Source organism: Cygnus atratus, chromosome 25, assembly GCF_013377495.2.
Source record: "Cygnus atratus isolate AKBS03 ecotype Queensland, Australia chromosome 25, CAtr_DNAZoo_HiC_assembly, whole genome shotgun sequence".
Classification (NCBI taxonomy): domain Eukaryota; kingdom Metazoa; phylum Chordata; class Aves; order Anseriformes; family Anatidae; genus Cygnus; species Cygnus atratus.
The window spans coordinates 954,102-980,618 of NC_066386.1; the positions used below are offsets into that span (position 1 = coordinate 954,102).

Here is a 26,517-nt window from a genome sequence, read left to right on the forward strand (position 1 = left end):
GAGGGAGGGAGGGAGGGAGGGAGGGAAGGCCCTGTGTGTGTATGGGACCAAGGCGGGCTGTGCTGACGTTCCCTGCCCTGCTCCCCTTGCAGCGTGCCCAGCCTGAGTCCCCTGACAGAGCAGCAGCGGCACGTCTTGCACCAACACGAACAGCAGCTCCAGCAGCTTCAGCAGCTCCTGACTTCTCAACCGCTTAATCCGGTAAGTGTGCCTGCTGGCACCTTTTATCTGATGAACTGTTTAATGAGAAAGCCTCGGAGCAGGGAGCAGAAAGTACGGCTCCCTCCTGCACACGACCCCCTTGCCCACAGGGCTGCAGAGTCACGTGCTCTTCCCCTGTCTCGGGGCTGCAGTGGGTGCAGCGAGGAGAAAAGCTTTAGGCAGGAAGGTGCGGCACCTCCTGGAGGGGGGAGATGGGGATTTGAAATTTTTTGTACAAAGGAAAAAATTTAATCTGGGTTTCCCACATCCTGAGGGTGTGAGAACATGGTAACGCTAAGCCTCCGTAAAATCAGGAGTGCTGTTACCTCCTCCAGACATCTCTGAATGCAAATCATGTCTGCTCCTGCTGCCACGAGAGCACTGAGCTCTGGGCTTGCAGATGTGCTGAGGCTCACAGGAGAGAAGGAACTTGCTTGAGGACACTGCTCGAGTTTAGAACGAGATAAGCACCAAATTACTTAGCCCTGAGGCAGGTGAGTGTGCCTGGGCACATTGGCAAAGAGAACGAGAGGTGGCAGGGGGACTCGTGGAGGTGGCTGAGGACTTTGGGGTCAGAAAAAGGATCAGGCAGCCCCGTCCCAGGCTGCTGTGGGAAAGGCTGCACAGACGGATGGTAAACAAGCCCCTAAGAGCCGCATTCACTCACCCTGCAGAAACCTCTGCGCTGTCCCTCCCCTGCGGTGGAGCTGCATGGCAGTGCTAACACCGTCAATGAAGCTGTACACATTTATATCTCCCTTGGACGTGGCCCAGTGTTTTGGATAGGTTTCTGGGTCAGGCTATTTATAACCAAGGAAAAGCAAATTTCAAAAGGCTTCTCTTTTCAGCGGCTGATGTCACCGTGTCATCAGCTGCATCCCTATGGGTATGGAAACAATGTCAGCCCTCGGCCTGCAGCATTGGTCGATGGTTGCTATAGCGATTTCTGCAGTTTGGTGGGATTTGAGGGCGTCCCTCTGGGCGCAGGTGAGCCGTGGCCCTCATCCCCCGAGTCCTGCTCACCTGCAGTACAGGCTGGGGAAAAAAAAATAGCAGCCAGCACAGAAATCCAGGTCAGTGTATACCCCAGATTTAAAATCCATGGATCAGTTGCTTGGAAAGGGCTGAGTAGATCGGTGTGCCTGCAGGTGTCTTAGTGAGGGTCAGCTAATCCCACGCTTCAGGAAACAGTGGGGCTGGGCAGGGCAGAAGCACAGGCTGTTAATGAACTTCACAGCCTGTTCCTCTCTCTACCTATAGGTAGATGAGGAAGGGGACTTTCTGTGCACTGCCAGTTGCAGTGCCTGGGGCGGAGCGTGCTGCTCTGGCTCCTCTGGCTTAGGTGTCACCTTTTCCTGAGCCCTTTGTCCCTCCCTTGACGGCTCTTCTCGCCCTTCCCTGCAGGAGCAGCAGGCCCTGGTGTTCCAGATGATGCAGCAAATCCAGCAGAAGAGGGAGCTGCAGCGGCTGCAGATGACGAGCTCGTCCCAGCTGTCCATGAGCAGCCTCCTGGCGGCCACCTCTGCCCCCCTCCTGCACTCCAGCACCAGCGCCCTGATGACCTCGGCCCCCCAGGCGCCCCCCAGCAGCAGCTCTCTCATGGCCTCCCTCTCCCCCCAACAGCTCAACCCTAGCAATGCCCTCCTGGCTCCGCAGGCCACCCCGCCACTCAGCGCTCCTGGGAACAGCCTCATGGCTTCGGGGACAGGCATCCCACCTGTCCTTACAGCACAGACTAACCCGTTTCTCAACCTGCAGGCTGATGGCAACACCCCAAAAGGAACGGTGCGTATGCTGCTAGCACTACCCTAACCCCAGTGAGCTCGTGGTGCTAGGCGCTGTGCAGACCCAGGGAGAGGCAGTCTGCGCTGCAGTTAACGGGGGAACGAGGGCACCGCTTAGGCAACAGAGCCAGGATCCTCCACTGGCTTTGCTCCATCCCCGACTAGCCCGTGTCACGTCCTGATCCGACCTCCATGGACTTCTGTAAGGCCCAGGCAGGGTCAGGTAGGCACAGAGCTCCCGGGGTGCCCTTCCTTGTGTGCACACGGGCACAGACACACGCCAGACCTGCTGCAGAAGCGAGGCAGAGGCAGGCCATAGATTTGTCTCCGTTGACCCTAAGACTTGGACGGGCAGTGTGCCCCTTGCAGTGCTGGCCCTATTAGGGCCTCGTGATGAGATGTAAAGGTGACTGCATGTTGAAACCCAGGGTTTAGAAGGAATCTTGCACCTGAGAGGAGAGGTTGTGGAGGTGTGGAGAGGTCTACAGCCTCTCTGTAAAGCACCCTTGTCCTGGAACACCAGCGTCTAGGGACTGATGGTGTGGTACTTTTGCCTGTCCTCCATCCTCCTCCCCTGGCCTGTGCCTGTACCCAGAAGGTCCAGTCCTGGTTGGAGACACTTAGGAGCCAAAGGCCAGGGTCGAGGGGCCTGTTCAGCCTGAACCGGGCAGAGGGGAAGCCTGGGGCTCCCGTGTCTCCGATGATCTCGGTGGAGCCTGAGAGGTCGCGGTGAGCAGGGCCAGGTCAGCAGCACAGCAGAGCTATCTGCTTCTGCCCCCTCGTGTCGCTGCCTGTCCAGTACTGATACCTGTCTCCTCTGCGTCTCTTTTTCTGTTTGTTTTTTAAAGAGCATGAATGAAAAGGGAGCTCCTCTTACCCAGGACAAGGGCTAAGCTCCCCCCTCACCCCGAACAAACCAGCAGCCAACTCCTCTCAGCCAGGGGAATGTGGCTTTCCACAGTCAGCAACTTTGATACTGTTAGAGCAATGAGCACAAGGCTTCCAAGAAGCATTTCCTGCCGCTGGGCAATGCCAAGAGGTGCTTTGGAAGACAGTACGTCTCTGACCAAGCCCTGGCATCGGGAGGAGCGAAGGCGGGGGGCAGCCTGCCGCGCTGGTCTGTGCCACACATGCTCAAAGTGAAGCTGTGTTTCCACGCAGAGTGGAGGAGAGCTAACACCAGATGCCTGCCGGTCTCCTCCCTGCCGGGAGCGCAAGCGTGTGTTTACGTGTGTGTAGCCCCCAGGCCGAGGCACTAGAGACCGTCGAGCATCCTTGGCCAAGACCTTGGTGGAGGGAGGCCCCTCTGCTGAGGACTCTTTTCTGCACAGTGCAGAGGAATCTGGCAGTGCCCTCGGAGGCAGCACTGGATGTGCCACGGCTGGGGAAGTGGGACGTGGTGGCAGCGCCTGTGTGGTCTGCTCCTCCCAGATGGGGAGGCTGAGAAGAAGCCCCGCAGCTGAGGTTTCTCAACTGCTTCTCATCTGCTGGGCTCTTAGGAGGCCGTTGTCTCTGTAGCCATCATACGATGCCCCTGCACGCCAGCTGGATCCATACCCAGCCTGAAAAGACACGAGCGGTGGAGCGATGGGGAAGGATTGGTGCTTGGGGAGGTGAAAGCCACCAGCTTCTTTAAAGGACATTGCCACGTCTGCTCACAAGCTGCTGTTGGGTCGGTGCTGTACGTTTCACGTGAAAAGCACACTCCTGCTCCTCATGCCGTCTTTCACTCTACTTCCAAGATTTCCAAAGCCTAAAATTTCAGCTTGCAAAAAGGGGCCGTAGCCAGTATTACCCATATCGTAGCCAACTTCAGAAGGTGCGGTTTGAACCTGGCACTTGTTTCCTAGGCTAAGCTGGGCGATAGAAAGGTGTGTGTGTGGAAAAGACAGTCCCAGATCTGGTACCTGTTCGTTCTTACCCACCACAAATCATTCCAGTCTGGCAAAAAAAAACAAACCAAAACAAAAAAAAAAACACAACAAAAACCTACCAACGTTCTTCCACTGGTCTTGGGCACTTGAGAAAAGGGATCTCCAAGCAATGGGACAACCTCCCAAGCTAGGACATCGGACCCTTCGTTGTTTTCCACCTCTTGACCTTAACTCCGTCTTGCAGCCTGGAACCCCAGCAAAGGCAGCGGCTTCCTCTGAGCTGGGATGCGATGGATTGAGTGAAGGACAGGTGGGGCAGCCCTGAGGGAAGGGGAACATCTACGTCAAACGTACGCGTGCCCCTTTGCCTCATCCCCTGGCTAAATGCAGAGCTCTGGTGGGTGGGGGGCAGGCGTGAAGACTCCAGCAAATAGAAACTCTGAGGGTCTTAAAAAAAAAAAATAATAATAATAATAACTGTCAGACCTTAACAAATATTTTTCAGCACATTCCCACTGCCCCTAACTGGTTTGCACTATTCAAATTTGTCAGCAGTGGGGCTGTGCTGATAGTACTAGGAAAGCTTGTGACAGGCAAAACTCATCTGCTAAATCTTTCATCCTTTTTCTGTTTCGTTATTTTTGTTTGGAGGATTATCACCACAGTGGTTGGATAAGGCTAAAACAAAAGGAAGAACCTTTTTGATCTCAGCCTCTAGTTCTGTGAACTGGGTAGAACACTGCTGTCTGCTCAGAAATATATATATTATATATATATATATATAATTTTTTTTTAATACAGAAAAGCTAATGTTTTAACAAGGTTAAGAAGCTATTGGAAAGATGCAGATGGCAGCTAAAAGTGAAAATACAGGAAAAAAAGTCTCCTTCCCTCCCTCCTGGTCTCTGCAGCCTAGCGAGGAGCAGCCGAAGGGTGGCTCCTGCTGACACCCCCTGTCCCCAGCCGTCGCGTGCTGAGCCCTGGCCCCGTCCGTCAACCCGGTCCTTACAAAATGTGAACGAGATCTTTCAGTTTCAAATGGTTTGACTCTAATCTTGGCTCCCCGTCCCTGAAACTTCCTCTGGCACAGTCGTGTGCTTGCACTTTTTTTTGTTCCCCCCCCCCCCCCCCCCCCCCCCAAACAGCCGTGCTGTGCCCCCGCTCCTCTGTGAGCATCGGTGCCACAGCCATTTCCGAGGCTGCCGTGCTAAATTCAGCCCTGACGTGCCCCGTTTGTGTGTGACGGCTGCACGCAGGTGAGGGCCGGACCTGCCAACCTCTGTGCATCAGGTCCGTGGGACTCAGGAGCAGCTGGGCCCACTGATGAGTGCGGGTCTGGGTCAGCGGGATGACGGACAGGAGGGTAGGGGTACAGCAGTGGCTGTTAAATCTGCAGATGTGATGGCTGCCAGCCAGCTGCTTGCCCAGCTGGGTTTGTCTGGGTTGGAGTTGTTCTATTTCTTTTTTTTCTTTTTTTTCTTTTTTTTTTCCTTTTTTTTTTTTCTGTAAGATCCCAAGTTTGAGTTGCCACCTGTTGTGCTGTCATGCTTACCAGCAGCACAGCCTTCAGACTGCTCGGTAACCACCCGGACCTGACGTCCTGTCCAGACCTGGTCAAACTGTTCCAAAATTTAACCACATTTCACGCCCTGGAATTAACGAGCTGGGAGCGGGAGCAGAGGGGATGGAGGAGGGGAGGCTGGTTAACGGCTGTCCCCAGAGCAAGTTGACTCCTGGGACAAACGAAAACCTTGTTCAGATCAGTGGGATGGTGCCCAAATCCCTGGGCGACAGCGGAAAGGTGGCAGGGGGTCGGCGAGAGGTACATGATGAAGGTGAGCGTGCAGTCGGGGCTGAAACGCGCCGTACGGGCCCTACGCTGCTGCTGGGAAGACACCCGGGGAGCCCACCCGGCGGAAGAGGTTGGAAATCGAGGACTGAATTCGAGGACTGCGTTCGTAGACAGGATCTCTGCTAAAAGCAGGGTGGGCTGAGCTATGCTGCGGTCCTGGTTCCCTGCTCCTGCTGGGCACGTCCCCGCGTTCGCTTGTGGCGCTGGTTGGAGCACGAAGCCGCTCTCCGGGACAGGCGGGGACGAGGCTGGAGCTGACGAGCGGGGGAAGAGGCGTTCAGATAGCACTTACACATTTCTCCGACCTCTTCCAAAGGCGCCCGGTCCCTTTGAAGCGTGCTCCTCCTCGTCAAATCGCCTCAACCTGCCCCAGAGCCAAAGGTGCCTTTGGCAGCCTGAGGGGAGCAGGAGGGTCGCCGCCGGAGGGCCGCCGCTGAGCACCCGCATCTGGAAAGGAGGAGCGGGGGAAAGAGAAATAAAAGCTAAAGATTATGTGTTTCAGTTGCACTGGGGTACGTTTCTTTACCCGTTTTGATGCTAATGTCTCATTTAGTATGTTGCATGTGTCTTCTTTGTTTTGATTTGTTTTTTATTAAATAAAAGAGAAAAATGTGTATATTTTTGGCAATTTAAGGTAATGTAGCTAAGATATATTTTTTTCACGCTGCTTGACTGTTCTTTATTATAATAAATAATATTAATATTAACATCAAAGACTTTTTAATGCAGTTAGGGTTTCGGCATCGAAAAGAGAATAAGGTCTGGGTGATGGACCCCCCCACCTGGGTGCTGTGCTGTCCGTGGGGCTGAGGTGCATGGGCAGGATTTCAGCCTCTCTGCTGGCTTTGCACCTCGTGAGTGAAGGAGACCAGGGAGAGGGGAGAGCGCCTGTAATTTTTCCTGTTAGCACAGAGGAGGCAGCCGAGCCCTGGCGCTGTTGTCGTAACCTTGACCCTGCCAGGAGAGGAGGGAGAGGCTGAGCAGTGCCCGGTCTCCCCGGCGGAGCGGCCGCAGCCTGTGCTAATCGGCAGAGCAGCCCCCGAACAAACCCCGCTGACCTTGAAAGCTCTCCAGCTGGCTCCTCGGGCCTCGCCTCCGCAACCTGTTTGTGTCCCTGCCCAGGGGATGTGGGGGCAACCAGAGACACTGGCATTGACTTTTTCACTTAAGGGTGGTTTTACTCGTTCAAGGGGTTGTCCAGGGGAGGCAGAGTTTGCCACACAAAGCCTGGGCTTGCGGAGTTGGATCATCGAAGGCTCAGGGTTGTTGTAGGAAACGTTCAGCTGTAGGAAATGTTTAGTTACTTGGAGGGAAAAGGAGGTTTGGTGCCCGCATCTGAGGACTCGGTTGCTCTCTGCTGTGGCCGGTAGCTGCAAAGCCTCCTCTTGGTGCCCAGAATCGCTGGGCCTGGAGCAGGTCCCCACTGATGTAAGCGGTTGCTGAGGGCGTTGAGCAGCTTGTGCCAGCTCAGGAACTTGTCCTCTGGTTTCTCAGGCTGGAAGGAAACGCGGTGCTTCTGCTTCAGTCCTTTGGTGTGGAAGTGGTGGGAGAGGAGCCCAGCGTGGGAGGAAACCCGCTGCGGAGCTGGCAGGCTGCGTGTGGGCGCTCGGTGCCAGGGCACAGGCTGGAGGGAGGCGCGGGGGCTGTTCGTGGAGCACCAGGGGCCCGGATCCAGTTCTGCTGTGTTTCTTGGAGCCCTGGAACACAAAGAAGCTGACTATTTCTGCAGAATTGGGTTGGTTTATTCCTGGCATGGTTCTTCTCTTTCCACTGCTTCGCTCTCGGTAGCATTTCTGTTCCTGTTTTGCAAGGAGGGGGCTGGAGAGGTAAGAAAGGATGGCACTGAGCTTTGTTCCCTGGTTTTGCGACAGACAAGCAGGTCTTGGCATCTTCTTGGACCAGGATAATGAGAGAAATATAGCTACAGCAGGTGCATGAAATGTATCTGTCCAAGCAATCCCATGCAGAGCCCCTCTCTTCTACAGCTCTTAGCTCCTACAGGCTCCGCCGCTGGTCTCTCCCAGCCACTCACCAGTGTCACGAGACGTAGCTCGTGTACACACGGGGGCTGTTTTGGTCCTGGACACCACGGAGCCTCATTTTTCTCTCTGCTTCCACACTGGCAGGCGTGCTGTAGCCACAAGCCGGCTGCCCTGGCTGGCTGGGGCTGGTTCAGACTCCGGCTCTGTCCCTGCAGAGCGTATGGATGCAGATGGCTTGAGCCCCTTGGCTCCCTACCAAAGACAACATAGACATAGACGAGGTCTTCTCGTGTGCTCACTACAGGACTCCGGGGGGGACATACCAAGCAGCTGATATCATACTCTTTGGGGTGAAATGTTCAGGCCAGTTGGCAGGGTGAGAGGTGACCGACATGCCTGAAGCAAGCGGGGATGCGATCCGCTGCAGTGGTGGAGTGGGTCCCTCGGGAGCTCAGAACAGGCTGCAGTTGTTTCGCGTGACCGGAGGATTGGCTCGGGATGCAGCTGCTCTCCTGCTGCAGAGGCCTGGAGAAAGGGACTTGTGCTGGGAGGCTTCTCTGCTCAGCACAAGTCCATCAGTTGGCCTAAACCTCCCTCTCCTCTCCAAAGGGGAGCGCAGCCACGGCTGCGTCAGGGGCCAGCTGCACAGAGCAGCAGTGCCGGCTGCTCCTAAAGCCTTTCAAGTTAAAGCCGGGTTTGTTTGCACTCCTCTCTCCAGTGCACGTCGCCCATCCAGATGCTGATAAGGGCATTGCTCTGTTTTATGTTTGCACTTAAGGACACCTGCATCGTCTGTCCAATTCCGGCCCGATGGGGCTGAGCAGGCACCGCTGTGCTCCAAGCAGTTTGTTCAAGGGCTCTCTCCCAGCCCAGCCAGTCCAGCACGTTTCAGAGCTGGCAGCTCACGCCGCTCTCTTATTTACTGTTGCCCTTGGTATATGCTGTGCTGTGCGGTTTCCTTAAACCCACATAAGTAAAAATAATCAAGTGCCTGTGATCAAAAAAGCCTTGAGGCAGGGAGCTGAATGTGTCCCTGGTGCCTCTCCTGTGCTCGTGGAGTTGTGAAGCCTGCGGATGTCACCTTCACGGCCAGGGGGGAGGTAGCAACAATCTCAAAGGTAACTTGCAGCAGCAGGTCTGAAACCGCAGCTCAGAGGTGTCCCCTCCTCACCCATTTTCCAGGTGGAGAAGCAGTGGCACAGAGAGGAGGAATTTGCTCAGGAGCCAGCTCTCCCACGCTTTGATCTGCCTGGAAAAGGGACGCTGGCTCTGCCGGACCCACGGGGCCAAGCGCAGGCTCCTGGGTGTCCGCATGGCTTCAGCCCTGCAGGGAAGCTTCTTCGGACGGGGGAGCAGAGGCAGCCAAAGGGCTCGTAAGCGTGCTAGCACAGCTGCTGCCCTTCTGGTCCTTCTAACAGCGCCTAATGGACGAAGCCCAGCTCCAGCTGTGGCTCCCCGCACCCGTCAGGGTACCTGCAGCTGTGCAGGGGCAGTGAGGGCAGGCGGAGCCTTTGCTTTAGCTCCGGGGGTTTTACGTGAGAACCCTCGGTACAGAAAATCCCCTCCCAGCCCACCGCTGCCTGCACCAGAGCCGGGGCATTGCTGTGGAGCTGCAGCTGCTGCAAGGAAAGGGCTCTTTGCTGGCGAGACCTCCGGTGCTGTGCTCAGGGCTTGGACCAGGCACAGCTGAAGCCCCTTGCCCCCATTTATCCCCTCCCTGCCCGCACAGGCTCCCCCCCCTTGCAGCTCCCTCCTGCAAGCCCGCAGCCCCGAAGTGAAGGTGGTGGGTGCCCCGGGGGGGGGGGGGGCAGCAGCAGCCCGCGGGCCTGATCGTGATCGCGCCCCCCCCCCCCGCGGCGAGCGGCCATCTGCGGGGGCTCAATCACGGCGGCTGTCAGCAGAGCTGCGTTTCCCAGTAGTTAAACGTTAAAAAAAAAAAAAAAAAAAAAAAAAAGAAAGGAAAGGGGGGGGGAACTCAGGGCGGTGAGGGCCACCCCCCCCCAGTGTCCCTCCCCCTGCCCCCCCCGGTCTCTTCCGGCGGGGCGGGGCGAGGCGGAGCCGGCCGGGGGGTGCCGGGGGGGTGGCGCTGGGGCCATGCTGCGGTTGGGGGCGGCCGCGCTGCGGGCGGGCCGGGATCGGGCCCCTCCGGGGGCTCTGCGCGGCCCCGCGCTCTCCTCTGCCCCCTCCGCCTCCTCCTCCGCCCCCCCGCAGCCGTTGGTGGTGGAGCTGAAGGCGGGGAAGAAATACGCGTGGTGCTCCTGCGGGCACAGCAAGACGCAGGTCGGGCCCGGCGCTGGGGGAGGGAGCCCCCGCCACCCCCCCGATCCCCCCCAATTCCCCTCGATCCCCCCCTGACCCCCCCCAACCCCCCCATACACAGCGCGGGGACGCGGCAGTGGGGCTGGGGGGGGGCCGGGGGGTCCCTCGGGGCCGCTCGGGGCGGGGGCAGCAGCGGGTCCCCCACCCCCGCCCCCAACCCCGCCGCCACCGCGCCCCCCCCTTGTCCCCCGCAGCCCTTCTGCGACGGCTCGCACCGGACGGCGGCCCCCGGCGTCTCCCCGCTGCGCTTCACGGCCGAGGCGGACGGGGCGGCCCCGCTGTGCGTCTGCAAACGCACCCGCAGCCCCCCCTACTGCGACGGCAGCCACCGGGAGCAGGCGGCCCCCCCCGGCCCCCGGCCCTGAGCACGGCCCCGCCGCAGAAGCTCGGCCCCGCCGGGGCCACGGAGGCTGGGAAACGAAAGCCCCCCGGGACCGGGACCGGCGGAGTGGGTGCAGGATGGGGGTGCCCCCGAGGGAGCTGGGCCCCCCCCCGGGAGCTGGGCACCTCAGGCACAGCCGGGTGAATGGCAATCTGCAGCATTTATTCCATGTACAAAGCTGTCGTTATACAAATGTTTAACCAATAACGATATATGGATATCAGAATATGTTACAGGACATTAAAACGCCGTACAGGATGCAAACATACAGAGCAGTTTGGTTTGTACCATATAGGAAAAAACGAAACAAAACAACCCCCCCCAGAGCCCCACACAAACCCCAGACCGAGGCACTGCTGCGGCCTCCCTCAGTCCATTTTAGCCTATTTACAAGGAGAAAAGGGGTGTCAAAACCGAGACAAACGGAGCCCCCAACACGCTTTGAGCCCCAGCCGGGGATGGGGAAGAGACAAGAAACAACCGGGGCCCATCCCCAGCACCCACAGGCGGGGAGCCCGGGGCTGTGCTATAGCAAAGGTGCCTTCAAGTCCGTGATGGGGGTGCGGTACTTAAAAAAAAAAACAGAACACAACAGTAACATCCCACGTGTCCTGACCTTTGGAGTCGGGCTGTCCATACAATTCCCGTGCCGCTTTCCTTTGGTTCTCACCGTGCCGCTGCCGGCTGCTGTCCGGGCGCTGCAGGCACTTGCTTGGTTTTTGTCACTCATTCCCCCCTCCCCAGCGAGGGGAGGAGATAAACCCCCAGGGTCTGCGCTCCCCGGGGCTCCTGTGCTTTTTTTTGTGACTGTGAAGTTGGTCCCCTCCCCAGAGCGCGTGGGCAGCCGGCGGTGCCGGTGCTGCTCCTGCCCGAAACAGCAGCGCCTTCCCACGCTTCCCCTCACCGAAGCCTCCTGGCTAAAGGCACTGTAGTAATTTTTTATTTTTTATTTTAAAATCCAATGTGGGGACAGGAGGAAAGGGTGGGAAGGACAGAGGGGGAAAAAGCTCTGAAATGTGGCGAAGCTGTGGACGTTTGCCAGGGGGCCAGTGGCATGGGGGTCCCGTGGGTGCGGGTGGCTCCTGGCCCCGCGTCCCCCTGGCTGGGTGCTGCCCCCACCACGCAGCTGCCCGGCCACAGGCGCACCCAGGAAGGTGGCAACTCCCTTGGCAAGGAAAAATCCAATATTCACTGGGGCTTGTGCTCCTACCCCTCCCCGGTATGGCTGGCCCTTCACCATCAGGGCACAAGTGTAGTTTTTTTAGCTAGGAATAAAAAAAGAAACTACTTACTGTGCAGAAAGGGAGGCGTCTGTGTAAGGCTTTGCTAGATCAGAGCCTGAAAACACGTCCAGAGACCACACAGGGAAAGCACAAAAGAAACAGAAACGTGCATGGCAAGGCAAAGCAGGGTGGGCAACACCAGCAAGGGATGCTTGGTGCCAGCAAACAGACATCGGTACCAGCTGGCTGTGGGCACCACGTTATCGAGCCTGGTGCAAAAAGAAAACCCACTGAAAAGCAAAAAAAAAGGACACAGTGGGGCTGGGGGCACGCGGACGCGGAGCAGCTCCCCCTCCGCTGCCAGAGCCCAGCGGAGCCACACCGCATCGCACCGGCAAAGCCCACGCCGTGCCCGAGAGCGGGGCTGAGGCAGCGGGGGAAGTTTTTGGCTTCTGTGCTTGGCCCTTACCTGTGCTTAGCCCTTACCTGTGCGTCCGGCAGGCCCTGCTCACCGCCCTGTCTCTCTCTGAGCGGGCACAAGGGGAGAGGGGTGGGGAGGAGAGGGAAAAGCGTTAGAGAGAATGAGCAGGGCAGGCGGCAGCGCCTGCGTGGCTCCCAGCTCCGGCATGCAGCTTCCATAAGTTAAAATTAAAAAAAAAAAAAAATTAAAATATTCAACCACATTTATGTGTCTTATTTGCATTTTAAATTAATCTGGTCAATCAATAGAAAATAAGTATGTATAATTTTTTTCTCCCTATGTACACATATATATTTATATATGTATATATATAATATATATAGATATATAAAACCCAGCCAGGAGTCCCTGTTTTTTTTTTTGTTGTTTTTTTTTTCGCTTTTTAGGTCAAGGCGGAGGCCGTGCTGCCATTGACAGTCGTTTTGCGGCACCGGCTGGCGGCCGGGGGCAGCGGGTGGCAGTTCGAGGTGCCGTTGAGCGCGGGGCCGGGGCCGCTGCCGGCGGTGGCGTTGGAGCTGGGCGAGCCGTGGGACGGCGTGCCGGGGCTGGGCAGGGAGGACGAGGTGGCGGGCAGCGTGGCGGGGCTGTGGGCTTTGTCGCTGACCGACTCGCACTCGGAGGCGCCGCTGGTGTTGGTGCACTCGGAGGTGGCCGGCTGGGACAGCTTGAGCCGCTTGCAGGCGGGCTGGACGCGGTATTTCAGCGGCAGGGGCCCGTTCTGCAGGAGGGAGAGGGGCAGACGGATGGCATCCCGCACCCACAGCACCCCACGCCCTCCTGCACTGCCCTGGGGAGAGGGGCAGGAAAGCACCCACGGCCCCCCCCAGCAGCCCCACCACTGCAGGTGGGAGCTGGCCTCCAGAAAACCAGCCCTGAAGCAAACAGCTCCCTAAGGCAGGGAGGCAGCTGGGGAGTTAATTTCTGTAGATGCTCAATTTTTTAAGTTTTCCATTTTGAAGTTTTCCAGTTGCTAGGTTTTCCAGTTATTAGGTTTTCCAATTGTTAGGTTTTCCATTTTTTAAGTTTTCCAATGCCGTTTGCCTTCACCTAAAGGAGCTCTTTTCCAAGCTCTTCTCCAAGAGAAGCCCTGGCAGCTGCAGCCTGCAGCAGGGACGGAGGCGGTTCCGCTTACCCTCCTCCAGGGGTAGATGTAGGCGATGTCCATCAGGGTGTAATATTCCCTCAGGGGTTCATCTTCGTAGAGGACTTCCACCTGGCACAGAGGACAGCATCAGAGCCACTAAGGGGACATTGGGGTTTTGCTGACTGGGGGCTCCTGGGGCTCCCAGCACCGTCCTTGCCAGCAGCCAGAGCAAACTCCCAGTTTATGTGCAAAGCGCTGGCCCCTCAGGCTGCATGAAAATGGGCCAGAAGGGACGGATCCTGCCCCAGCACTCACCTGCCAGCAATGCAAACCCTGGGCTTCCTGAAGCAGAGCCGTGGTATTTGGGAACAGGCGAAGCTGGGCACGCTGCCAGCAGGAGATGCAACACGGGATGCCCCCCCCCCCCCCCCCAAACCCGCACACCCCGTGGGGGGCTCGCGCTCACCTTGTACTTGCTGGGAACATCCATCTTGTTGCGGAGGAACTTGGCCAGGTGCATGACCGTCATCGCGGCGGGACAGCGCAGGAATCGCACCCCGTTCTTCTGGGGACGCAGCAAGGGGGGGACCAGGGGGAGAGGTGTCGCTGAGAGCCCACCGTGGGCAGGGGGCAGCTCCCAGCCCTGTCAGCAGACGGCCTGGGGGTGCCCCTCTGCCCCCCCACCATCCCGACGTGGCCGCGCATGGAGCTCCCCATGCCTTGGCCCCACGCACTCACCTTTTCCTTCTCCAGGTCCCCGTTCTCGATGGTCCCTTTCTTCTCCTCCCTGGGGGGGCACGAAAACAAACACAGGACAAAGTTGCAGGAGAAAGAAAAAGGCAGAGGAGAGGAAAAAACACAACCCCCCAGAAGAGCGGTCCGTGGTGGGGCTACAAGGGGAAACACCTTGGGAGCTGCAGCCAGGCTCTTGGCTTTGCCCCCCCGGCCATGCCCACGCACACGCTGCTGCGTTTCCTATGCAGCGCCCCAAAACCACATCAGTGTCACTGCCCAGGCCACCGTGCTCCCCCCTCCCTCGGAACCACCGCTCCCATCACCACGACATCCTTGGAGGCCGCCCCTGGTGCCGGGGATGCCGCAGCCTCGGGCTCCGCTGCCTGGGACGAACCTTGTGGGTGCCCTCCCTGCCTGCCCAGTGGGTGGAGAGCCCACGGCTGCAGCACCCATGGGTGCTGTGGGACAGGGTGTGGGGCAGGGGGTGCTGGCTGCCCCCCTGTCCCAAAGACAAGCCCCAGCCCAGGCAGAAGCCCAGCAGCAGCTGGGAGCGGTACCTCGTTCCTTCGTAAAACTCTATGGACAGGCTGACGATCTCGTCGTCCGCCAGGTTCCCCTTGTCCTGCTCGGAGACTTCCCCGCGATCCTCGTTGGAGCCATTGGGAACTGGGGGGCAGGAGGAGGGGGAGGCTGAGCCGCGGCTGGGGGCTGAGCGGGGCCGGGGGCGCCCCCCGGGCTGCCACTCACCCTCGGCCATGGGGTAGGCTGCGTAGAAGTCACGCCGCCTCTTCATCTCGTCTGCAAGAGAAGGGAGGAGGAAGGTGGGGGAAAACCCACCACGGGGCAGAGAGAGGCAGAGGGAGAGGAGCGGGGGGGGCGCAGACCCCCGGACCCACCGCTCCTTCCCCTGCTGTCACTGTCACTGGGGAACGGTGCGCGCAGGCGGCGTGCAGCCCGGGGGACCAGGCTCCCCGAGGGGTGGGAGGGATTTAAAAACAACCCTAAACCCGTTCTTTCTCTCTCAGTTATAATCATCCATGCCTGTACCTTTGAAAAGCCCCGGGACCAGTTTGTACACGATATCCTGGAGGGTTTTGTCTGACCTGGGGGGAAAAAGAAAAGGAAAAAAGAGAGAAAAATCAGCTGGGTTGGGACATCTCTCCCCTCTCCCTCCATGAAAACCCCCAAACAAAGTCCGGAGCCCGTCCTACAGCGACGGCTCAACCCTGCCTTGCAGGAGCAGCTGTGGGCCTGGAGCTAGGCAAGCGTAGCTCCCCCTGCACCCCCACAAAGGGTTAACCCTGGAAAAAGAAAGAAAACCATCTCAAAAATCCTTGTAATTGCCGAGGATGATGACAGCATGATTTTGGGGCCAGGATCCGTTTCAGTAGTCAAAACTATTACAAAAACACACCAAGAGCTTGCAAAAAAAAAATCTAAGATCAGCGAATGTTTCTGCAAGTTTTAATTTGCATCTCGTTTTATCGTTGGGCTCAGATGCAGCTCACGGCCAAGGCTTTGCATTCCCCCTGCCGTACAGATTGCAGGACAGAGCCAAATGCGAGCTGGTGTAAACCAAAGTGAAGTTTATTCACTAAAATCTGAGCACCTCCGGGTAAGATCTCCAAAAGCACTCGAGCAGGGGGAGCTCAGGTCCCGTCCTCAGCACAGACCCAGGGCCGGGGCTTTGCTCAAGGCCTTGGGCTCTCGCTGCAGGCAGGGCGTTTGGCAGACTTGAAAAGCTGAAAAAAAAATCTCAAAAACAAAGCAAGAGCAGTGGGAATGGTGAAAAGTAAATTATATCTGCAATTATTTCCACTTTAATAATAAGGCCTTTATTTTTAAAGGAAAACAAATGACCATAGCAGCTATTCATATATTATTTTTAGCCTAACCACGTCTTTCATCCCTAATTCCTTGGTGATGTCACTCTGGTTCACGAGGCCCCGCTGTGATTTTATTTATAATACATACCCAGAGAATTTGGTTTGTAATTTACAGCAAGCTAATGAAAAAGCAACCTCTGCCACTTGATAGGCAGCTTAATTTCCAGCCGGCCGCTGCTGCTGCATGAGTCAACCCCATCCAGCCTGGCGTGGCCGCACCTGGGGGCACAGGCGGGCAGCACCCCAGGCACGCGCAGCATCGCGCCCAGCACCCATCAGTGCTGTGATTCGCCCTTCGGCCCCAAATCGCCCAAGCAAGCGTGGTAGGGGGCAAGTGGAGTACAAAGGGGACCCTAGATGGCCGGGCTCGGGGCTGCCGCGGCCGCTGTGCCGTGTTCCCCTCTGCACACAGGCTGGGAGGCTTCAGCGAGGGAGCCGTGGGAGCTGGAGTGTAAATATTTCATAGTGAACCAGGAAAAAAAAACAAAACAAAAAAACCCATAAAGCGGAAAAAGTGTTACTACAGAAACGGATTTACATGGAAGAGGCTAAAAAAAAAAGGAGGAGGAGGGAGAAAAAAAAAAGCGCCCAGTGATGTATTGCAGCCTTTCACGGTTTCTATGCCAACCACCTGCAGAGCCAATTCCGCCCCGATGGGACGTGTCTGCGTCCCCAGCCAGGCGCGGGCTGGCGCGAAGCCCCTGTGCCATGGGCACGGCTTCACCTGCGCCGCCGCCAGCCCCCCCCCGGCACCCCCCAGGGCCACGGCACCATCCCCACGGAGCACAGCACCGGGAGCTGCAACACATGGGTGGCCGCAGGTCACAGCAGGGCTGCAGGTTGGACGGCTGCGGTCTGCGATGCACGGGGATGGTGCGGGGCAACCCCTGCAGGCACCCGGCCAGCCCCTCCGGGGGGGGGACACCCCCGGTCACGTCCCCTCCATGCCAGGCTCGGAGCCCCCCTGCTCACCTGATGCTGAGGAGGGGCCTGGTTTTGTGCACCTGGACATCACACATGGGGCAGTACTTGTTGGTCTCCAGGTAGCGGACGATGCAGGTTTTGCAGACTGCAGGGAGAGAGGTGACCTGAGCAAATGGGGGGGGGGGGAAACCCTTCCACCAGCCCCACGCCCCGCACTGACCCGGGGCAGGACCCTGCTGCCCCCTGTCACAGCCCCGCTGCGGCTTGGGCACGGCCAGGCCGGGGCACCCATGGGTGCGGCGGGGCCAGGTGCTGGGACACTCACAGGAGTGCAGGCACTCCACGATGGTGGTGGCGTCTATGAAGTAGCCGCCGCACAAGGCGCACATCAGGTGGGGGTTGAGCTCGGTGATCTTTATCCTGGTGGTCCTGTGCATCTTGGAGCAGCGCCGCGGCGGATCCTCCCTGGAGGGAAATACCCAAAACAGCTGCTTGGTGCCAGGCCAGGACCAACAGGACCCGCTTCTGCCTCTGAGGGGCAAATCCAGCCCGGGGGCGCTGGGGCTGCCCCAGTCCCGCACCCCGCAGCCCTGGGGTCCAGGAGCAGCACCCACGCACAGCCCCACGCAGCCCCCACCCAGCTCCCTCGGCTGTGAGTTCCCATCTCCCGGTCCCCGAGCGGGCCCCCACCGCGCCAACGAGTGGGGACAAATCCCCCGGGGCAGCCAGCCCTGACTGTAGCTCCCCGGGCTGTGCACACATAGACACACACGTGCACACGCACACACTCGCACGCACGAGTATATTTTTGTTGCGTTCGATGGAGAAGGCATTTCCAGCCACCGCCTCGTGGTTTCTATAGAAACTCCAGGGGCTGGGGCTGGCCACTTGCCCGCGGCCAGGAGTGCACGCGGGCACCTGGGCAGGGCTGGGTGTGCAAGGCCAAGTGTGCAAGGCCAGGTGTGTAAAGCCAAGTGTGCAAGGCCGAGTGTGCACACGGGGCCGCGGGGTGCAGGCATTGTCCCCCCACCAGCATGGGGGGCGCGGGGAGTCGCTGCCTGCCCGCTCCCCTGCCTGCTCCGGACCCTACGATGGGAGACGGCGGAGCCGGGCCCCGAAATCGCTGCAGTTTTCCTGTTTCTACGGCAACCCCAATACTTGGAGAGGAGCCAGAACGTTATTACAACCAGCCGAGCCGGGGAGAGGGGAGAACAAGCCCCGGGTTTGTGTCAATGAGCGTGGGCAGAGCGGTGGCAGCGCGAGGGTGTGCCGGCAGCGCGGCGCGCAGCCCCCCGGGTACGCACACGGGGCCGAGCGCACGCACCGCGGGGCCACGCGCAGCCCCACGTGCACGCAGGTGGAGGCACACGCACACACACCTGTGCCCCCCCCCGTGCAGGGCTGGGCTTGCAGCGGTGCCGCCCGACAGCGAGCCAGGCCCCTCGCAAGCACCCCAACCCCGACACCCCGAAAACCGCCGGGACAACCCGCCAGCCCCACAACCGCTGCTGCGCGGGGACGGGGTTTAGGGGCAAACCCCATGCCCAGGGAGAAAATGGGGCACGGAGGGGGCTGCGTGTGCAGGGGGTGCTCGGGGCTGTGCGTGCAAGGCCGGGACCGTGTCAGGCGCGTGTCCCGGGGAAGCCGCCTCGCGTGCCGCCCTCTCCTCGCACTCCAGGCTGGGTTTCTGCACAGGGTCCCCGGAGGCAGGTGCACGGGGACACCGTGGGGACAGGGATGGGGACGCTGCAGTGACGGGGACGCTGCAGTGACGGGGACCACAAGGACACTGCAGCTGCCCCAGCACGGGGCCAAGCGGAGCCCCAGGGGGTGCTGGCAGGGAAGGGGCTGGGGGCATCGGGGCCGTTGGGCAGCCCCAGCCCCGGGGGTCGGAGCTGGGCACCCCCAGGGGACACCCGGGTGCCACCCCCAGGGGACACGCGAGTGCCCTGCCCCCAGCTGCCCCCGGGCAGGTGCCCTCGACCCCTGCAGCCCCAGGTGAGGGGGGGCCGCCGCCAGCGCCCTGCTCCCCCCAGCCAGGGGAACGCCAGGGGGCCGGGGGGAGCGCAGCTGCCCAGGGCTGCGTTTTGGGTGGGTTTCGATGCTTTTGGTACTTGCAGCCGCCAATGGCGGCCCGGGTCTCCCCGGGAGGGGGGGGGGGGGGGGCCTGAGCCACCGGCGCAAACCGGTTCTAATAAACCCGGGTGATAACAACCGCGATTTCCTGCCGCGGGGGCGAACAAAGCCCCGGCCCCCCCCGGCCCCCTGCCCGGTGCCGCCCCGGTCGGGAGCTGTCGGAGCGAGTCCCGCCGCCTGCCCCAGGATCGCGCCCCCCCGGTCCCCCCCCGGTCCCGGCTCTCGGGGGTCTTTTGTCTCCGTGGGCGGTGGCCGGGCACGGCGCCCCCCTCCCCAAAATCCCCGCGGGCCGGACACGCGTGGGGAAGGGCGTTTCAAAGTCACCGGTAACTTGGAGCCGCCCGGCCGCCCCCTGCCCGCGGGCTCCCCCAGGCGCCGCCCGGCCCTCCCGGCGCTGCCCTCGCTCGCACGGCGGCAGCGGAGCCCCGAGCACCGGAGCGCGCCCCCGCGGCCCCCCGACGGGCCCCCCGCCCCTCCCGGTGTCCCGGCCCGGCCGCGGGGGGGGGTGACACCGGCACGGGGCAGCCCCCGCCGCCACCGCGGGGCGGAACAGCGCGGCCGAGCCGGGCGGGAGGGGCACGGGCACGCGGGGGCGCGCACGGGCACAGCCCCCGGACCGCGGCCGGGACACCCCCGGGCACGGGCACGCGCGGGCACGGACACGCGCTCCCCGCCGCCCCCAGGCTGCAGTCCCCCGGGCAGCCCCGGCACCGGTGCTCGGGGCCCGGGGGGGGGCCGTTTGGGGACCGGGGAGGGGGCGGCCGCGGGGAGTCCCCGGTGCCCCGCAGCCCTTTGTGCTCGGGGCCGGCTGACAGCCCGCCCGGGGGGGCCCCGCTCCGCCGCGGGCCGGGGACTGTCAGGGCTCCGCCGCCCCCCGCCGGTGCCCGGAGGGGGGGGGGGAGGGTGCATCGGGGGGGGGGTGATCGGCCCCCGGTTCGGCGGCGGCACAAAGCGGGGGGAGGCGGCCATCGGCCATCTTGAACGCGGAGAGAAAAGGGCGCGGGGGGGGGGGGCGGCGGCGCGGGGGGGGCGGCGGGGCCCGGCGGGGGGGGCCCGGGGCCCCGTCCCTACCTGGTGGCGGCGGCGGCACCGCGGCCGCCCCTCCGCTCCCCCGGGCTGGGCTCGGCGCGGCGCGGCTCGGCTCGGCTCGGCGCTGCGGCCGGGGCCCTTTTTTTTCTCTCGCTCTTTTTTTTTTTTTTTTCCCTCTTTCCCTCCCTTCCTCCTCCTTTTTTTTTTTTATTTTTTTTCCTCTTTTTTTTTTTATTTTTTTCCCTCCTCCAGCCGCCGCCAGGCCCCGCCCCGCCTCACGTGACCTCATTCCTTTGGGGTGTTGCGGGGGGGGGCAGCGAGGGGCCGAGAGCGGGGGCCCCCCCCGGGCCGCCCTCCGAGGCGGGGCACCGGGACAGGGCCCCCCTGCAACCCCCAGGGGACCCGGCCGCCCCGCGGGGTCGGGGCGCAGCGGTGCCTCCGTGCCTACGAAGGACTCCCCTGCTGCCACCCCCCTCGCTGTGACTCCCCCCCTCTGTGCGACCCCCCCGATGTGCTCGGGGTGAAAAGAAAATTGCCCCAAATGGGCCGGAATGGGCCCCAAAGCCGGGCCGGGGCGGCGCTGCCCAGCCCCGCAGCACCGAGCGGTCCCCGCGCCCCCCATCCCGGCGGCACGCTCGGGGAGAGCCCCGGGACTCCCCCGTGTCCCCCCCGGCACTGCTCGGCCGGGCGGCCCCGGGACCCGTGGGACCTTCCCGGGACCGGGACCGCCGGTCGGGGCTCGGCGGGGCTGGCAGGGCCAGAGAGGAGAGGATGGGAAGAGAAGAGAAAAATGGGAAGGGGGGAATAAAAGGGGGAGGAGAGGGAAAATGGAAAAGGAGGGAAGGGAAGAAAGGAAAGGAAAAGGAGGAAAATAGAAACGGGGAAAAAGGAAAGCGGGGGAAAAAAAGGCAGGGAAAGAAAGGAAAAAAAAAAAAAAAAGAAAAGAAAAACCCCGGGAAATAAATTAGAGGAAAAAGAGGGAATGGGCGCGGGGGAAGGCTCCGGCCGGCCCCCATGTCCCACGCGTGTCCCCATCCCGGGGTGGGTGCTGCCGGGTGGGTGTTCCCGGAGCTGGGTGCTCCTGGAGTGGATGCTCCCAGGGTGGGTGCTCCCGGAGTGTCTATTCCCGGGGTGGGTGCTCCCGGTGGGTGCTGCCGGGGCGGGCGCAGCCCCGCGGCGCTCCCGGGGCGTTCGGGCTCAGGGCGGCGGCCGCAGGGCTCCTTCCCCAGCGCGGTCTCTGTGGCGCAATCGGTTAGCGCGTTCGGCTGTTAACCGAAAGGTTGGTGGTTCGAGCCCACCCAGGGACGGGGCGCACCATTTTCCTACTTGGCTGGGTTTATTATTTTTTATTTTTTCCTGCCTCCCCGCCCAAGTCCAACCCGACGGAGCGGCCGGGGGCGACAGGCAGAGGAGGCCAGCGCCGGGCAGGGGGGTTCATTTTGCAAAGCCTGCGGGGGGGCTTTCCTGGCTCCCCTGCAGAAGGAGGGAGGGGGGCAGCCGGTGTCCGGTGGCTCCTTGTCCTCGGACCGGGCCGAGATGGACCGGGAGAGGCTGCAAAGGGGCAGGCGGCGGCCCTGTGCCCACCGAGGGCTCACAGCTCGCTCTGGGGGGAAGCTTGCCCCGGGTCAGAGCCTGAGCACGAACGTTTCTGCTCAGCCCCTGCCCCCTGCCCCGAACAGAGACTTGGAAGCGTTTCCACCGAGAGTCTGTATTTTGTTTCAAAAAAAGCTGAAGGGGGTCCAAACTCTGCATTGCTAAAGTTCTCCTCTCCTACAAAGTCTTGTAAAATCTATTTGTGTTCCCCGCCTGCCCTGATTTTATTTTCATACCCGAAATAACGCAGTTAATGTTTCGATGCAGGGCGCGAGGCAGTGCCAGGTGGATCCCCGGTGTTTCCAGCCCAGAGCCACAAACAACGCTCCCACGCCCGAGCCCGGCGGGGCTGGGGCTGGGGATGAGGATTTCTGCTGCCGTCCACGTCTGAGAGCACGAAGGACAGAGAGGTGCCCAGCGGGCATCACCTCCCCGGTACCACCTGAGCCCGCCGGGGCCGCAAAGGAACGAGGCTCTGCTGAAATCTGCCTTTGATTTCCGTCTGGCTTTGGTGCTCCTTCTCTCCCCAGCGTGTGGCATGTTCCTGCCAGACAAAGTGTGGCCTCTGACTTCATTCCCGCAAGAAACATTTTACAATGGAAAACTCTTTAAAAATACAACAGCCATGGGACAGGCTGAGCCTCCGGGGCTCGGTCCCTGGGCGGGTGAGCAGGCCCTGCACGGGCCGGAGGTTTTCATTGAAACCAGGTGGGCTGATCTGGTGTGCATTTGAGAGCGTTTCCAAACACATGGATCTCCTTCCCTTTGGCACAACATCACTCCCCTAAATTAAACGTTTAATCCTGTCTCCTCCAGGAGAGGGGAGAGCTGGCGAGCGGGGATGGGGAAGGAAATCCAATACTCTGCAGAGCGCAAATCCCCCTTTCATTTGCTTTCTGAATAAAAAAATACCCTCGCAACCACTTGCCAGGCCCTTTCCCCTCCCCGGGATGGGCCACGACTCACTGCTCTACAGAGCGACTTCGTCGTGCCGCCCTTTCCAAAACAGGGCACGTCCGGGCTTTTGCCCCTGGCTCCCAGCAGGACAAGGACAGGTGGAGGATGCACGAAGCCTGACCCGCACAGGGCCGTGCCCAGTGAAGCAGGACGGGTTTCCTGGGGTTTTTAGTTCAGTTCAGACGAGTTTGGGCAACTTTTCCCAGCACCAAACAGGAGATGCCGGGGCCACACTGGGCTGAGTTCGGCCGGTCCCAACCCGTCCCCCCCCCGCTGATCATGGCTGTGACAGGAACGTGCGTGTGTGCAGGGGACAAGCACGAGGCTGCAGCACAGGGACAGCTCCAGAACCACCAGGACTGCGCCTGCCAGCTGGGCGCTGCCCCTGCACGGACGCCCCGCTGTGCAACCACCCAGCTGTGCAACGTCCCTGCTCAGACACCCAGCTCTTGTGCCGGCTCCTTGCACGCGCATCCAGCTGCGCAGTGCCCCCGCACGTCCCCCGTGCCCACCCGCCTCTGCCCCCTGCGCCCAGCTGCGCTCGCTGCGCCCCCGCCCCTCGGTCCGCCGCCGTCCCGGCATGCCCCGCTCCCCGTGACTCTTCACTTTTCTCCCCCTGCCCACGCCCTCCAGCCCCGCCCCTCGGCGGGCCCAGCCGCCAATGGCGAGCGGCGAGCGGCGAGCGGCGGCCAATGGGAGGAGGAGGGAGGCGGGACGAAGGAGCCGGAGCGGCGGCGGCGGAGGCGGCAGAAGCAGCAGGGCCGGGGCTGGCGGGGGAAGAGCGGCCGGCACCATGGTGAGCGCCGGGACGGGCTGGGGGTACCGGGGGGTACCGGGAGGGCTTGGGGGGGGCCGGAGGGTCCCGGGGGGAGGGCTGGGGGGACTCCGGGGGGTCCCACGGGAGTCCCGGGGGGTCCTAAAGGCTCCCGGTGGGGCCTGGGGGAGGGCCCCGGGGGTGCCGGGGGGGTCCCGGGAGGGCTCGGGGGGTCCCGGAGGTTCCCGGAGGTTCCCGGGAGGAGGGCAGGGGGGACCCCGGGGGGTTCCCGGGGAGTCCCGGAGGGTTCCAAGGGATCCCGGGAGGGTCCCGGTGGGGCCCGGGGGAGGGTCTGGGGGAGTCCCGGGGGGGTTCCGGGGGTCCCGGTGTGGCCCCGCCGCCCCCCCTCATCCGGCCCCGTCTCGCAGTCGATCATGTCATACAACGGCGGGGCCGTAATGGCCATGAAGGGGAAGAGCTGCGTGGCCATCGCCGCGGACCGGCGGTTCGGGATCCAGGCGCAGATGGTGACCACGGACTTCCAGAAGATTTTCCCCATGGGGGAGAGGCTGTACATCGGGCTGGCGGGGCTGGCCACCGACGTGCAGACGGTGTAAGTGCTGCTCCGGCCCGTGGGTTCACAGAGCCTGGAAGAGGCACCTTTACGTGGGGACTAACGGCTGAGCGTCACCGGGTTTGCTCGTTTGGGGAGGGCGCAAAGCTGGTACCAGCGCTCCTTTTCTTGGTCTCCGCTCACTGGGGCTCTCTTGGGCTGTCTGCAGACAAGCCAGAAGGCTCTGACTCAGGTCAATGCTGTGCTCATCTTTGATCTCACAGCATGTACGGATTGTGCGATTTCCCTAGTCTTTTGTTTCTTGGGTTTATGAAGCTTCTACTTATGTTTGCAATACAAGAGCAGATTCTTTTCTAAAAATAAAAGTGCGTGTGACTTAAGGTCTCGTCACTGCTAAGACACCTGAATCATTTCATGTATAAAAGGAGCTGCATCTGGAGTACTTGCCTATCGCAGGCACGCATCAGATTTGCTACCTCTCAGCACACAACAGAACAGTTCAGGCCTGGGTGAAGATGAAAGCGAAAGGAGCCTTCTCTGGCTTTAATGTTGTTTCTCCTCTCTTCTTGCAGTGCCCAAAGACTGAAGTTCAGGCTGAATCTCTACGAGCTGAAAGAAGGCAGGCAGATCAAGCCTCAGACTTTTATGAGCATGGTTTCCAATCTGCTCTATGAGAGACGGTAACTGTCAAACACCCAAGTCACTTTGTGCGTTAGTAAAGGCTGTGGTTGTTGGAACCGATCCCATTCCAGAGAGTCGGGAGGATGAGGAGGGCTCCTTGTAAAGACTTTTTTTTGATATGGGAAAAGGAGATTTCCGTCTAGAGACGACGTTATCTTCAATTTTCTTGCAAAACAACACTGAGTTTTGTTAAAATGCTCCTGTAACAGTACAAGTTCATTTACTTTGCCATGCTAAAACCATGGCAGGATGCTTCTAGATTGACCTGAAAGATCCCCCAGCAAAAGGATCTGTGTAATTTTTTCCTTGTACGGATCCGTACATGTTAATGTGTGGCTGCTTCCAGGTGGTTGAACTGGAGAAAAACTGAGAAAAAAACTATGCTGTGCTTTTCTTCACAGGTTTGGACCTTACTACACAGAACCAGTCATTGCTGGACTGGACCCCATAACACACGAACCTTTCATCTGCTCTCTAGACCTGATCGGCTGCCCCATGATAACTGACGATTTCGTGGTCAGCGGCACCTGCTCAGAGCAGATGTACGGCATGTGCGAGTCCCTCTGGGAGCCTGATATGGTGAGTGAGGTGGCCAAGTTCAGCTCTGCTTCTTGGATTCAGCCTCCTGCTGTTAACTGGAGAACCTGAGCTAAACAGGCTGGATGAAAAGCTCTGTCCTTTGATACTTCCTGGAGAAGTTCAGAAGAAAGAGGCTGTAGCTTACAGCAGCCTGCAGGAAAAATCTTGCAGCGTCTTGGATGATATCTTGAGGTTTGAACAAAATCTGATGACTCAACACCTGGTTTTTACACCAACTAAAATAGCTTCTGTTCTTCAGGAACCCGATCACCTCTTTGAAACGATCTCGCAGGCCATGTTGAATGCAGTGGACAGAGATGCCGTATCTGGAATGGGCGTAGTAGTACACATAATGTAAGTGCTGCTCTCTTCCCTTACAGAACAGCAGTAGAATTTAACAAGCTGTATGTTAAAGTCAGGTGAGGGATCTCACTTCCTTTCAGTAGCATTCTTAGTAATGCTGTGTCCGTTCTAAGTGCTGTTTGATTTCTCATGGCTGCTCTCTGCTGCAGTTTACGGCTGTTGCTACAGCAGCCAGGGGAAGTTAACTCTAGAGTTCAACTCTCACTACGTAGGGCTTCCCTAGCTGCATTTCCATCGGTATTTAGTAGTGCGATTCCTCACATGTGGGTAACACTGGCCAAGAGCTTGCTCTTTGCCAAAGCTGAACGCATGGTTTGCTTCAGAAGTCCAAATGCAGTCAGGAAGCTGCTTATTTTGCTCGTGGTGTTGCTTACTACTGCGTACAATACGCAGTATCCCAGGCATTACTGCTTATTGCACCTACTGAGCTCCCTTGGGGAGAAGGGGCAGGAGGATGGGATTTTCCGAATTTTAACAGCCACCTTCAGGTTTAGATGATCCCGCCTGCACTAGCAAACAAACTACATATGCACATTGCATCTTGCTAAGGAAGCGATGATCTTTAAGGAAGTATTTAACAGGAATTTACTGGTCGTTTTCTCTCTCTCCCTCTCTAGTGAAAAAGACAAGATCACTACCCGGACCCTGAAAGCTCGCATGGACTAGCCCAGCACAACTGTGTGCGCGTTTCACATCCCAGTCTGCTTGGATTTTTTTTTTTAATAAAATTCTTTATTGTAGTGAACTTTCCTTTTCTTGAATCTGAACAGTAAGATTAAGTTCTAATCTCTAAAGCTATCTGAAGGAGCTTGGGTTTCACATAGTAGAGTTTATCTTTCTCTCTAAGCCACCTATACTGATCCTTCCAGGTACACCTACATGTGGCTGAGCTTCAGCTGCACCCTAGGGAGTCAGCAGCATCTCCTTCAAGGCAGTGTGAGCTTTTCCTGTTAGCTCTAATTTGTTCTCATATCCAGTACTTGGTAAAATTAGTTTTTACTTAGGAGCCCCGGTTTACAGGCATGTATAAACACACTTTTCCAGCTGTGGTTAATACAGGACTTAAAACGAGCACATACCTCATGGAGTAACAGCTGATCATTAGAACACTCTTAAACAGGACA

At 59.7% G+C, this 26,517-nt stretch overlaps 4 protein-coding genes and 1 non-coding gene across 8 annotated transcripts in view; 4 read left to right on the plus strand and 1 right to left on the minus strand.

The window, feature by feature from the left end:
• The window catches only part of MLLT6 (MLLT6, PHD finger containing), a 43,431-nt gene extending 38,747 nt beyond the window's left edge, over positions 1 to 4,684 (plus strand). For both annotated transcript variants that reach the window (XM_035569874.2, XM_035569875.2), the window contains exons 18-20: positions 93 to 201; positions 1,606 to 1,986; positions 2,834 to 4,684. In XM_035569874.2, coding sequence (XP_035425767.1) covers positions 93 to 201; positions 1,606 to 1,986; positions 2,834 to 2,878 — 535 coding nt within the window. In that variant the 3' untranslated portion in view covers positions 2,879 to 4,684. The remainder of the gene's footprint in view (positions 1 to 92; positions 202 to 1,605; positions 1,987 to 2,833) is intronic.
• Positions 4,685 to 5,054: 370 nt separating this feature from the next.
• On the minus strand, positions 5,055 to 20,048 carry PCGF2 (polycomb group ring finger 2). Of its 3 annotated transcripts, XR_007709145.1 has the most exons (11): positions 19,935 to 20,044; positions 17,053 to 17,192; positions 16,776 to 16,872; positions 14,965 to 15,020; positions 14,665 to 14,715; positions 14,475 to 14,583; positions 13,921 to 13,969; positions 13,649 to 13,747; positions 13,231 to 13,311; positions 11,011 to 12,816; positions 5,055 to 6,158 (listed from the first exon to the last, which is right to left on the minus strand). XR_007709145.1 is itself a non-coding variant. In XM_035569873.2 (10 exons), exons 2-10 carry the CDS (start codon positions 17,162 to 17,164, stop codon positions 12,481 to 12,483), a joined length of 987 nt encoding a protein of 328 aa, XP_035425766.1. In that variant the 5' UTR covers positions 17,165 to 17,192; positions 19,935 to 20,048; the 3' UTR covers positions 10,806 to 12,480. The 3 variants fall into 3 exon arrangements, 2 of the variants coding, with proteins under 2 accessions (XP_035425766.1, XP_035425765.1); XM_035569873.2 differs by lacking the exon at positions 5,055 to 6,158 and having other exon boundaries at positions 10,806 to 12,816; positions 13,649 to 13,744; positions 19,935 to 20,048; XM_035569872.2 differs by lacking the exon at positions 5,055 to 6,158 and having other exon boundaries at positions 10,806 to 12,816.
• On the plus strand, positions 9,764 to 10,658 carry CISD3 (CDGSH iron sulfur domain 3). The gene is made up of 2 exons (XM_035569854.2): positions 9,764 to 9,973; positions 10,207 to 10,658. Exons 1-2 carry the CDS (start codon positions 9,788 to 9,790, stop codon positions 10,375 to 10,377), a joined length of 357 nt encoding a protein of 118 aa, XP_035425747.1. The 5' UTR covers positions 9,764 to 9,787; the 3' UTR covers positions 10,378 to 10,658.
• Positions 20,049 to 21,125: 1,077 nt separating the features above from the next.
• TRNAN-GUU (transfer RNA asparagine (anticodon GUU)) lies at positions 21,126 to 21,199 on the plus strand. Its single transcript has one exon. It is a non-coding gene; the product is annotated as a tRNA-Asn (tRNA).
• An 896-nt stretch (positions 21,200 to 22,095) lies between these two features.
• PSMB3 (proteasome 20S subunit beta 3) lies at positions 22,096 to 26,138 on the plus strand. The gene is made up of 7 exons (XM_035569871.2): positions 22,096 to 22,193; positions 23,076 to 23,238; positions 23,625 to 23,809; positions 24,343 to 24,450; positions 24,853 to 25,030; positions 25,290 to 25,384; positions 26,011 to 26,138. The coding sequence occupies exons 1-7, from the start codon at positions 22,111 to 22,113 to the stop codon at positions 26,057 to 26,059; spliced, it is 861 nt and encodes a 286-aa protein (XP_035425764.2). The 5' UTR covers positions 22,096 to 22,110; the 3' UTR covers positions 26,060 to 26,138.
• The last annotated feature ends 379 nt before the right edge of the window (positions 26,139 to 26,517 follow it).

Coding starts and splice junctions, on each gene's coding strand:
- CISD3 (XM_035569854.2), top strand. CDS start 9,788: ATGCTGCGGTTGGGGGCGGCCGCGCTGCGGGCGGGCCGGGATCGGGCC. Junction 9,974..10,206: donor GCGGGCACAGCAAGACGCAG/GTCGGGCCCGGC, acceptor TGTCCCCCGCAG/CCCTTCTGCGACGGCTCGCA.
- PCGF2 (XM_035569872.2), bottom strand. CDS start 17,164: ATGCACAGGACCACCAGGATAAAGATCACCGAGCTCAACCCCCACCTG. Junction 16,873..17,052: donor CGTGGAGTGCCTGCACTCCT/GTGAGTGTCCCA, acceptor CTCTCCCTGCAG/TCTGCAAAACCTGCATCGTC. Junction 14,716..14,964: donor GGTCCCGGGGCTTTTCAAAG/GTACAGGCATGG, acceptor CTTCTCTTGCAG/ACGAGATGAAGAGGCGGCGT.
- PSMB3 (XM_035569871.2), top strand. CDS start 22,111: ATGGGACAGGCTGAGCCTCCGGGGCTCGGTCCCTGGGCGGGTGAGCAG. Junction 24,451..24,852: donor AATCTGCTCTATGAGAGACG/GTAACTGTCAAA, acceptor TTTTCTTCACAG/GTTTGGACCTTACTACACAG. Junction 25,385..26,010: donor GGCGTAGTAGTACACATAAT/GTAAGTGCTGCT, acceptor CTCCCTCTCTAG/TGAAAAAGACAAGATCACTA.